The 12502-nt window shown below is 46.9% G+C and overlaps 1 protein-coding gene across 1 annotated transcript; it reads left to right on the forward strand.

Moving 5' to 3' along the window:
• Nucleotides 1-1695: 1695 nt before the first annotated feature.
• On the forward strand, nucleotides 1696-12084 carry LOC149126893 (carbonyl reductase [NADPH] 1-like). Its single transcript, XM_089330592.1, has 2 exons — nucleotides 1696-1984; nucleotides 11648-12084. Exons 1-2 carry the CDS (start codon nucleotides 1696-1698, stop codon nucleotides 12082-12084), a joined length of 726 nt encoding a protein of 241 aa, XP_089186718.1.
• The last annotated feature ends 418 nt before the right edge of the window (nucleotides 12085-12502 follow it).

Below are 12502 nucleotides of genomic sequence, written 5' to 3' on the forward strand. Positions count from 1 at the left end.
CAGACAGTGAAAGAGAGAGAGAGAGAGAAAGGTTTTCCATCCACTGGTTCAGTCCCCAAATGGCTGCAACAGTCAGAGCAGTGCCGATCCAAAGTCAGGAGCCAGAATCTTCTTCCGGACTCCCGCATGGGTGCAGGGGCCCAAGAACTTGAGCCATCTTCCACTGCTTTCCCAGGCCATTAGCAGAGAGCTGGGTCGGAAGTGGAACAGCCGGGACTCGAACTGGCACCCATATGGGATGCCGGCGACGCAGATGGGGGATTAACCTACTGCGACACAGCACCGGCCCCTGTATGTTTTCTTTCTTTCTTTCTTTCTTTCTTTCTTTCTTTCTTTCTTTCTTTCTTTCTTTCTTTCTTTCTCTCTCTCTCTCTCTCTCTCTCTCTCTCTCTCTCTCTCTTTCTTTCTCTCTCTCTCTCCCTTCCTTCCTTCCTTCCTTCCTTCCTTCCTTCCTTCCTTCCTTTCTTTCTTTCTACAGGCAGAGTGGACAGTGAGAGAGAGAGACAGAGAGAAAGGTCTTCCTTTGCTGTTGGTTCGCCCTCCAATGGCCGCCGCGGCTGCAGCCAGCTCACCGCGCTGATCTGATGGCAGGAGCCAGGTGCCTCTCTTGGTCTCCCATGGGGTGTAGGGCCCAAGCACTTGGGCCATCCTCCACTGCCTTCCTGGGCCACAGCAGAGAGCTGGCCTGGAAGAGGGGCAACCGGGACAGAATCCGGCACCCCGACCGGGACTAGAACCCGGTGTGCTGGCACGGCAAGGCGGAGGATTAGCTTAGTGAGCCGTGGCGCCGGCCCCCTGTATGTATTCTAACTGCTGGCCTGATCAGCTAGCTACTCACCCATCTCTTTCCCTCTCTTTGGGCATCCCTACTCCCTCAGACACAATGACATTAGGTCAGTTAATAACCCCCCAATAGACTCTGAGTGTTCAGGTGAAGAAAGCAGTCATACATCTCTCACTTTAAATCAACAGCTGAGTGAAGAAGACCTGACAAAAGATGACACAGATCAAAACTCGGGCTCTTGGGGACCTGCGGTGTGGCTTAGTAGGCTAAGCCTCAACCTACAGCGCTGGCATCCCTTATGGGTGCCGATTCCTGTCCTGGCTGCTCCTCTTCCGATCCAGCTCTCTGCTTATGGCATGGAAAAGCAGCCTAAGGTGGCTCAAGTGCTTGGGCCCCTGCACCTGCCTGGGAGACCTGGAGGAGGCTCCTGGCTCCTGGTTTCAGATCAACCCAGCTCCAGCCACCATGGTCATTTGGGGAGTGAATCAACAGATGGAAGACCTTTCTCTGCCTCTCCCTCTCTGTGTAATTCTACCTGTCAAATAAAATAAAATAAAATAAAATAAAATAAAATAAAATAAAATAAACCAAACCAAACCAAACCAAACCAAAACAAAATAAAAGACTCGGCCTCTTGCACTGAAAAGTTAGCCAAGGTTCGAATGCAAAGGAAAAACTCTTGAAGGAAATTAAATGCAGTTTTCCAGTGAACACACAAATGGATGCTAAAACAGCCTCACTGCTGGTGTGGAGAAAGATGAGTGGTCCGGATAGAAGATCAGCCCCACCACAGCATTCTGTTAAAGCAAAGTCTAAGCCAGAGCAAAGCCTTAACTGTGCTCAAGTCTATGCAGGATAAGAGAGATGAGACAACTGCAGAAGAAACGTTTGAAGCTAGCAGAGGTTTTGTGATGAGGCTGAAGGAAAGAAGCAATCGCTGTGACCTAAAAGTACAAAATGCAGCAGCAGGTGCCGGCGTGGAAGCTGCAGCCAGCCACCCAGAAGAGCTAGCTAAGATCACCGATGAAGGCGGCTACACCAAAGAACAGAGTTTGGGTGCAGAACTAAGCAGCCTTATATTGGAAGATGCCATCTGGGACCTGCACAGCTCGAGAGGAAAAGTCAACACCGGACAACTGCTTCCAGAACTTCCAGGGAGAGGCTGGCTCGCTTGTGTGGGGCTAAGGTCAGTGGCCAAAGGTAATGCTCATTTACCACTCCGGAAAGTTCTAGTTTTTTTTTTGACAGGCAGAGTGGTTAGAGAGAGAGACAGACAGAGAGAAAGGTCTTCCTTTGCCGTTGGTTCACCCTCCAATGGCCTCCGCGGCCGGCGCACCACGCTGATCCGATGGCAGGAGCCAGGTGCTTCTCCTGGTCTCCCATGGGGTGCAGGGCCCAAGTACTTGGGCCATCCTCCGCTGCACTCCCTGGCCACAGCAGAGAGCTGGCCTGGAAGAGGGGCAACCGGGACAGAATCCGGCGCCCCGACCGGGACTAGAACCCAGTGTGCCGGCGCCGCAAGGTGGAGGATTAGCCTATTGAGCCGCGGTGCCGGCCAGTTCTGGGGTTTTAAAGAATTATACTAAATCTATTCTGCCCATGTTCTATAGATGAAACAACAAAGCCTACATGGCAAGACATCTGTTTACAACGTGGTTTATTGAATATTGTTTTTAAAGATTTATTTATTCATTTGAAAGGCAACGTTACAGAGAGGCAGAGGAGGGGAGAGAAAAGGTGCTTCATCCACTGGTTCACTCCCCAAATGGCTGCAATGACTGGAGCTGGGATGATCTGAAGCCAGGAGCCAGGAGCTTCTTCTAGGTCTCCCACATGGGTGCAGGGTCTCAAGGATTCGGGCCATCTTATACTGCTTTCCTAGGCACATTAGTGACAAAGGCAGGCAGATAGGCTCAAATTGATTCCATCTGTAAGCTGGAGACCACACCTTCATCCTGCCCCCTTTGGTGATCTTATGCCCCTACCTGCTCTCACCTGTACACCCACCTGCCAATCAGACTATGTAAACACTCCCCTTTTTAAGTGAATAAAAGGCCTGGAGCATGGTGGGCCTCTCCCTTATTGTCCTGTGCCTTTACCCATGCAGCCTCTTGGCCACCTCTCTGCCTTTGCTTTCCTGCCCATGCTAAGCTGCCTGTGGCTGCTTATAACCATAGGCCTCGCTCCGCGTGGCTCCCAGCACTCTCTCTGCCTGGTGTGGACCCAGCTTGTGCTTCCAGACTTCCTTCTCCCCTAAATAAAGCCCTCACATTCCTGTGCATTCCTTTCACTGAATAACTGTTTTTTTTTTAAAAAAATTACCATGTCACTTGGTTTATTTTAAGCTGATATTCAGAATTCTTCTCTGAATAGATAGCAAGAACCCACCAAAATCATTAATATCTAAAAATTATTAATAAGGCCAGCTGATATCATTAGCAGGGAGCTGCTAGGACTTGAACTGGCACCTCATGGGATGCCAGCACTGCGGGCAGTTTATTTATGTTCTACACCACACTGCCAGCCCCTTTACTGAACATTTTGAGCCCACTGTTGAGAACTACTGCTTAGGAAAAAAAAAATCCTTTCAAAACACTACTACTAATTGCAATGGTTGGGGCCGGTGCCATGGCTCACTTGGTTAATCCTCCGCCTGGGTCTCCGGCATCCTCTCTGGGCACTGGTTCTAGTCCCGGTTGCTCCTCTTCCAGTCCAGCTCTCTGCTGTGGCCTGGGAAGGCAGTGGAGGAAGGCCCAAGTGCTTGGGCTCCTGCACCCACATGGGAGCCCAGGAAGGGGTGCCTGGCTCCTGGCTTCAGATCAGCGCAGCGCCGGCCATGGCGGCCATTTGGGGAGTGAACCAATGGAAGGAAGCCCTTTCTCTCTGTCTCTCTCTCTCACTGTCTATAACTCTACCTGTCAAATAATAAAAAAAAAATGGCAATGGACCTCGTCATTCAAGAGCTCTGGTTAATGTTGTTTTCGTGCTGTTCATACAACATTCTGCAGCCCATGAAATTCATATTGTTATGTCTGCTAATACAGCAGCCACGTTACAGTCAATGCATTAAGGGGTAATTGCAACTTTTTTCTTAATTGCAACTATTATTTTTTTAATTTATTTGACAGACAGAGTTAGATAGTGAGAGAGACAGAGAGAATGGTCTTCCTTCCGTTGGTTCACCCCCCAAATGGCTGCTACGGCCAGCGCTGTGCCCAAGCGAAACCAGGAGCCAGGTGTTTCCTCCTGGGCTCCCATGCGGGTGCAGGGGCCCAAGCACTTGGGCCATCCTCCACTGCCCTCCCGGGCCACAGCAGAGAGCAGGCCTGGAAGAGGAGCAGCCGGGACTAGAACCAGGGCCCATATGGGATGCCAACGCTGCAAGGTGGAGGATTAACCAAGTGAGCCACGGCATCAGCTCCCAAATTGCAACTATTATTTAAATATTATCATTTTAAAAACATATTTTGTAAAGTTACAGCTGCTATAGATGGTGATTCCTTTGATGGGTCTGGGCAAAATAAGTTGAAATCTTCTAGAAAGATTTCCCATTCTAGATGCCATTGAAGTGAGCTTTGGCCCGACCTGAGTCACTCTATTTTGTCTCTGATCTCTAATCACTCTGTTTGTCCTCTTTTTCTAATCAATTGCACAACTACTATGTACTCAAAAATTAGCCTTGTAAAAATGTTATTCATAAGGATTGTTTACATTAAGTGCTAGGAAAATGGGTTCAGTGCGCCCTCAGAGATAAGCGTAACCTTGCTTGTTCTGGCTTCTGTAACAAATGCTTGGCTTTGGATTAACTCCCAACAGGATGTGGTTTTTGCCTTTATAAGCTTACCCTGAGCTCTGTAGGGGCTGCATGATTTGGAGAGCACATGCCCCCACCCTATCACTCCTCCCTCCCTCCCCCCATCCCCTACTCCCCACCCAGTGCAGCCACCAGCTTTGCTGGCTTTGCTGACTCTCAGAAGTAGACTCCATAATTCAGCCACGAGACTTTGGCAGAATGTAACACCGTTAAAATCATTCCTGACTGATGGGAGGAAGTCAGAATATCAATATTAACAGGTATTTGGAAAATGCTGATTTCAGCCCTCACACATAACTTTGAGGAACTGAATACTTTATTGAAGGAAGTAACAGCAGAAGTGGTAGATGGGCCAGCACTGTGGCATAGTGGGCAAACCTCTGCCTACAGTGCCAGCATCCCATATGGGCGCTGGTTCAAGTCCCAGCTGCTCCTCTTCCAATCCAGCTCTCTGCTATGGCCTGGGAAGGCAGTAGAAAATGGCTCTGCACCCGCATGGGAGACCTGGAAGAAGCTCCTGGCTCCTGGCTTCGGATTGGCCCAGGTCCAGCCATTTGGGGAGTGAACTAGCAGAGAGAAGACCTCTCTCTCTGTCTCTCCCTCTCTCTGTAACTCTACCTCTCAAATAAATAAATAAAATCTTTAAAGAAGAAAATTGGAATTAAAATGGGAACCTGAAGATATGGCTGAATTGCTGCAATTCTATTGGATGAGAAGTTGCTTCTTACGGATGAACCGCAAGAATGATTTCTTGACGTAGAATTACTCCTGCTGAAGATGCTGTGAACATTGCTAGAATGATTACACATGATTTAGACTATTACAGAAACTTAGTTGATAAAGCAATGGCAGAACTTGGGAAGACTGAGTCCAGTTCTAAGAGAAGTTCTGCACTGGGTGAAATGCTGTCAAGCAGCACTGGATGCTACAGGGAAATCTTACTGATGTCTTAAGAAGCTGCCACACCCACTCCAATCTTCAACAAGTACCACCTCGACCAATCAGAAGTCAACAACAAGGAGGCAGGACCCTCCACGAGCAAAACCTCATGACTGGCTGAAGGCTCAGATGAATCCTTTAGTGTTTTTTTTTTTTTATTATTATTTGTTTCATTGCCATAAAGTGTTTTTATTTTTTAAGATTTATTTATTTGAACCATAGAGTTAGAGAGACAGAGACAGAGAGAGATTTTCCATCTGCTAGTTCACTCCCCCAAATGGCCTCAGCAGCTGGGGCTGTGCTAGGCTGAAGTCAATAGCCAGGGGCTTCTTCCATGTTTCCCAAGTGGATGCAGGGGACCATGGACTTGCGCTATCTTCCGCTGCTTTCCCAGGTGCATTAGTAGGAGCTGGACTAAAAGTGGAGCAGCTGGGACTTGAACTGGGGCCCATATGGGATGCTGGCATTGTAGGCCATGGTTTAATGAGCTGTGCCACAGTGCCCACCCCACAATAAAGTATTTTTAAGTATGGTATATACGTTGCTTTTTTAGACATAATGCTATTTTACATACTTAAAAGACGATAGTGTAAATATAACTTTCATAGGCACTGGGAAAACAAAATTTCATGAGACTTGTTTTGTTGTGATAATCACTATTGTGATGGTCTGGAACTAAAATGCCTCCAATCTTAACAGATTGATAATTCAGAGAAGTCATTGAATATCAGTGCTCTTTCTTACTTTCCATATGACCATTCTTAGGGAGGTGGCTGTTCAAATCACTTTTCTGTTTTCACTTGTGGTCTTAAGATCATGGATGTAGCTCTAGGCATCCATTCTTATAAACTGTACTCAAGACAGGAATAAAGGGTGGCATTGTGGTCCAGTCCCAGCTACTCTACTTCCAACCCAGCTTCCTCCTAATGTATCCCGGGAGGCAGAAGGTGATGTGAGTGCCTGGGCCCCTGCCAGCCGTTTGGGAGACGTGATGGAGTTTTGGGCTCGTGGCTTAAGCAAAAGCTGTTGTGGACATTTGGGGAGTGAACCAACAGATGGAAGATCTGCTTCTCTCTATCTTTCTTTATCTTTATCTCTTTCTTTACTGCTCTGCTTTTCAAGGAGATGAAAATAAATATTTTTAGAAAGGAAGAAAGGCGTGGTTGAAAGGCGAGCATTGCTTTCAAGAAGGAGGAAAATGATGTATGTTCCGATTTTCCTCATGGGAATTGACAAAGATTCTCTTCTTGATCAAACACTAGCCAGACTCCTCTGAACAAAAGCTTGTCCAATAAAACTACAGATTTTCAGCTGGCGCCGTGGCTCACTAGGCTAATCCTCCTCTGCCTGTGGCGCCGGCACCTCGGGGTTCTAGTCCCGGTTGGGGCGCCGGATTCTGTCCCAGTTGCTCCTCTTCCAGTCTATCTCTCTGCTGTGGCCCAGGAAGGCAGTGGAGGATGGCCCAATGGGAGCCCAGGAGAAGCACCTGGCTCCTGGCTTCGGATCGTTGCAGCCCGCTGGCCACAGCATGCCTGCTATAGCGGCCACTTGGGGGGTGAACCAATGGAAAAAGGAATACCTTTCTCTCTGTCTCTCTCTCTCTGTCTAACTCTGTCAAAAAATAAATAAAATAAAATAAAAAGAAACTACAGCTTCTCAGCACAAATGATTTCACCCCCCATGCCTCCAAATGTAAAGACCTAATCAGTAAGAGTGGGAATTTGGTACGGTAGCTAAGAGGCCACTTCAGGTGCCAGCATCCTGCATTGGAGTGCTTGCTTTGAGCCCTGGCTCCACTCCAGAAATGTGCACTGTGGGAGGCAGCAGAAGTACTTGAGACCCTGCCACCAGGTGGAAGACCCAGATGCCTCAGTCTGGCCTGGCCCTGGCTGTTGTGGGCATTTGGGGAGTGACCCAGATCTAATGTAACGTGTCCACCTTTCAAGTAAAATAAAAATAAATAATTTAAAAAAACTACTTCAGCACTAACATAGTTTCTAATAACTCAGGGCTGTGTCCCTAGGATGACCCTGTTCCCTCCATTTAAGTGCCTTCCTAAGATGTTCAAAATTGCCAAAAAAAAAAAAAAACAAAAAAAACAAAAAACAAAAAACAAAAAAAAACCCAAAAAACAAAAAACCTCATTCTAGCCAACATCTAACATTAGGCCCCTGACCACATTTTCTTAAAGCATTAACTGAAAAAGTCTTATAGATATGAATTTTTCCTCTGTCCCTTTAAGATGTGCATTTGCCTCAGGAGAGTTTTTCTCAAGGACTTTGTTAAATACAGTGGAAATTGGATCAATGTATGATTTCACAAACCGCATGCTTTGTTGCTATACAAGGAGAATTTTTCTTATGTCCAAAATGCTCAAAGAGGGAGAGATTAACAGAACCAAACCTCACGGGGAACACAACCATTATACAAGGTATGTTGACCACATAGTGAATAAGCTCCAAAATAAAGTCCAATTTCTCAATTAGTATAAAAGAAGGCCAGGGCCAGCATTGTGGTGTAACTAGTCGAGCCACTGCCTGTGATGCCGGCATCCCATATGGGCACCACTTTGAGTCCTAAGTGTTCTGCTTCTTATCCAGCTCCCTGCTAATGCACCTGGGAAAGCTGCAGAGATGGTCCGTGTGCTTGACCCCTACACCCACATAAGAGACTCAGATGAAGCTCCTGGCTTCTGGCTTTGCTCTGGCCCAGCCCCAGCTGTTGCAGCCATTTGGGGAGTGAACCATTGGATGGAGGATCTCTCTCTCTCTCTCTCTTCCTCTCTGTGTAACTCTGCCTTTCAGATAAATAAAGTAATTTTTTTAAAAAAGTAGGCCTTGGTGGGAAGCAAAGTCTACCTAAGGTTGGAAGTGCATCTTTATGCCAATGGTTCTCGGGAGATGCTGGCTTGACCACCACAGTGGAGACAGTAACCACCTATGATGTCGCCCACCCCGCACACACTAGAGGGTGGAGCTAGGGGGTGCTGTAACTGACTTCACAGCTCCAGAGCCTGCTGCAGCTCTACACATGTGCAGAAGGAGCTGACAGTACAGCCTACTGTGTGCATAGTCTTAGTCTAAGGTCTCCAAATGTTGGTCATATTCAAGTTTGTATGTATTTCAAAGTCCAGTAGTTAGGCCCGTAACTCCTGTAGGGGAGATCTGACAACATTTGAGATAACATTCCCAAGGAGAGGGTAATTTCACTCCAGGCTCTCACATCTAAGAACTAGTAAGATGTAGCACTCTTGAAGATGGCAAATACACCCTAAAACATCACCTAGCAAACCATGTGAGTATTTGGAATCATTTCAAAGGTATGTTACAGGCCTGCAAGCCATTCCTTTGAAATGCAATCATCAGAAATGACAGATCCTCTTTCAGTCTTTTTAGTAGGACAGAATTTTCATTTTGCTAATTGTCAACTACCAGACACGGCCGTTAACCAGCATTTATATAAACCAGCCCTCTGTAATTTTTCTGTCCCTGATTGCTCAAGCCCCACCGTTCCCCCTTTCAGGTCTCTCATTCTCCCTTTAAAATCCACCCTCTCTCCTCTACAAATAAAAATTGAGTTCAGCTTCCACTAGGCCAACTTATTATTGCAATAACACGTTGCTGATTAAAAGCTGTCCTGAACACTTTCACGGGTACATGGCTTGGTTCACCTTTGGCAGGACTGACTAAATTGTTTAGAATTACATAACTAGTAAGCATTTGGGCCGCGGTTTGAATCCAGGAGCCAAAGTCCATGCTGTACTGAGCACCTCAGATAAGCAAAAAGTGAAAGGAGAAAAGACAGTGTCAAGTGAAGTTCATGAGCCAGGAAAGCCCCTGAGGCTTCACAATTCATAATTTAACAAAATCCTGTGCCAACATTTTCTATTTGAATCGACACCATGGACCAGTGCTCTTTAAGAAAAATAAAATAACTGCTCAAACCAGGTAAAGTGCATTAAAGGTGTGAAGGTTATTCCACAACAGATGTGATATGATTCTTTCTCCACACAGCTGCCAGGCTGGTCTCAGTACGCCGATGTCCACCACTAAGCAGTGTCAGGAACTCCCATCTTTACTCTTTGATTTTATTTTGATTTGCTTAGAACCCAGACAAGGTCCCAGGGATGGGGCCCCTCACAAACACACCACTAGAATTAAGATCCAAAATACAAAATCATTCACGTAGAGCTTAAGTGTGGGTTTAAATTCTCATGATTTTCAAGAACAAATTTTCAAAAAATATCTTCTAGTGAAATCTGTCAGTCACTTCCCCTATGATTCCTCCCTTATTCCCATGCTTATAAAGATCTTTACACACACTAAAAATACAATTTTTATGGTTTCATTTGTAAATCAGCTTTCTTCTCTCGCTTTACGAATTACTTGGTGTATGTTGTAATTTTTTTTCTGATCATCACTTCCTTTCTCTAGACCAATTTTAGAAAATTTATTTCTTTCCTCCACTAACTGTTAATGCCACCTATACCATATACTGAATTTTCATTAATGCCTAATATTTTAGGACTGCATTTTATGGAGCATGCTTCCCCCATTGAACGACTCTCCTAAAGTAAACACAGATCAGAGTGAAGATCCTACTTCACGTCCCTCCTAGAGTTTGTGATTTGAAATATCAGGAGGCTCCCAGGCCCAGAGTTCCCTGAACAGCCTGTTCTATCTTCGATGGCTATGAGCAAATTTAATCCATCCCACTTTCTTCTTCTAATAATGCATACCCAGCTACAGAAGAAAGTAATTAATGGTGTGGAAAAAAGCCAGCCACGAACAGAGCAAACATTCACTGAGAGAAGGAAGCAATAATGTTCTTAATTACCCTGAATAGAAAAAAAATCCATGAAGATACACGTTGTATAAGTCCATACATGTAACATTTGAAACCACAAAATGGTAGAAAGGCTGAGCACATGCAAAGCCGTCAGAGGCGGGAACTGGGTTGGGGCTCCGGGAGAGTGCTTTAGTTCTACCAGAGCCACAGGGGCTCCTGGTGCGGGTGCCAAGGTCCGATCTGGACTGCAGTGGCGGAAACGCAAAACTGCACGGGATGAAACTGCGCTGGACCAAACACACCTAAGACTAGGGAGCTCCGAATAGGATGGAGGATTGTTTTGTTGTCAAATGGCTCACTGTGGTATTGTACTGCAGTTTTAAAAATTGTGAAGACAAAATGGAACTGGATAAAGCCTAAGAAATCCCTGGATTGTATTGTACTACTGCATGTGAAGCTAAACCATCTTAATAACACTAACAGCCAGAAGAGCAAGGGCCTTTCCCAGTTTAAATTCTGCTAAGCCACTGATCAGAACCCTGCATTGAAATAGCAGCATTCCTGGAATCTGTCCAAAGCACCTTCCTTCAGAACCTTCTTCAAGAATGGACATGTCCGGGCCGGCGCCCGGGCTCACTAGGCTAATCCTCCACCTGCGGCGCTGGAACCCTGTGTTCTAGTCCCAGTTGGGGAGCCGGGTTCTAGTCCTGGTTGCTCCTCTTCCAGTCCAGCTTTCTGCTGTGGCCCGGGAAGGCAGTGGAGGATGGCCCAAGTGCTTGGGCCCTGAACCTGCATGGGAAACCAGGAGGAAGCAGCACCTGGCTTCTGCTTCGGATCAGCGCAGTGCGCCAGTTGTAGAAGCCATTTGGGGGGTGAACCAATGGAAGGAAGACCTTTCACTCTCTCTCTCACTGTCTAACACTGCCTGTAAAAAAAAAAAAAAAAAAAGAATGGACATGTCCTGGATCTGGACAGCCCAAAACAGTGGCCACGGTGGCACACGAACATTGCCCATCTAGAATGTGGCTATTGCAACGACATTTTTCATTGCATGAATGCCGCTCATTGAAGCTGACATTGAAACGGACACGTGTGAATCTAGGAGCTAGAAGTTTCTTCCAGGCTACCCACGTGAGTGCAGGGCCCCAAGGACTTGGGCCATCTTCTGTTGCTTTCTCAGGACATAGCAGAGAGCTGGATCTAACGAGAAGGTCCTGGGACAAAAACTGGCACCCATATGAGATGCCGATGCCATAGGCAGAGACTTAGCCTACAGTGCCACAGCACTGGCCCCTCATATCGTGATTTCTGGTGCATTTTAGGCAGAGTGGTGAATGTGTCCAGCTTGGAGGGTCACCGAACCCTTAAATCCTGTAGCCCGGAGCTGCAGCAGAAGTTTCGCAGTGAGACCATCACGGAGGAGGAGCTGGTGGGGCTCATGAAGAAGTTCGTGGAAGACGCGAAGAAGGGGGTGCACCAGAAGGAAGGCTGGCCTGACATTGCCTATGGAGTGACCGCGATCGGAGTCACTGTCCTGTCCAGAATCCAGGCCAGGCACCTGAGTGAGCAGAGGAGAGGGGACAAGATCCTCCTGAATGCCTGTACCCCAGGGTGGGTGAGAACTGACATGGGGGGACCCGATGCCCACAAGAGCCCAGAAGAAGGAGCAGAGACCCCCGTGTACTTGGCCCTTTTGCCTCCAGATGCCGAGGGCCCTCATGGACAGTTTATCAAGGACAAAAAAGTTGAACAGCTATGAACTCACCGCCAGCTCTACCCGCAGATCCTGCTTCCTAGCCTGTCCTGATTTAACCTAAAGGACTTTACACTGTCAGCAAATGTCCCAGCCAATGGTGAAATCCAAACATCGCTATCAACTAAGACCTGCAAATGTTCTACGACTTCTCTTGGCTACTCAGTGACTAGAGTGCTAATTCTGTGAATTCTCTTGAGATCCCTCTGTGATGGGGGAGAGAGGGTGCGATTGCTGAAAATAACAACTGGAAATCAAGGGTTGAATAAATGCTTCTTCAGAAAGGTCTATATGCAGATTGTTTATGTGCTGATGAAAATCCACCCCACATGCCAGGACAGGGGAGAGAGATTGGGCTCAAGTAGGAATTCAGGAAGCAACCTTGGGAACTGATACTCAAAGGTTGCCTGGAAGGAGGAGGGCT

The sequence above is a fragment of the Oryctolagus cuniculus genome, chromosome 4 (genome assembly GCF_051225735.1).
Source record: "Oryctolagus cuniculus isolate XC-2025 breed Fujian yellow rabbit chromosome 4, ASM5122573v1, whole genome shotgun sequence".
Classification (NCBI taxonomy): Eukaryota; Metazoa; Chordata; class Mammalia; order Lagomorpha; family Leporidae; genus Oryctolagus; species Oryctolagus cuniculus.

Coding starts and splice junctions, on each gene's coding strand:
- LOC149126893 (XM_089330592.1), top strand. CDS start 1,696: ATGAGGCTGAAGGAAAGAAGCAATCGCTGTGACCTAAAAGTACAAAAT. Junction 1,985..11,647: donor GCTAAGGTCAGTGGCCAAAG/GTAATGCTCATT, acceptor GGTGCATTTTAG/GCAGAGTGGTGAATGTGTCC.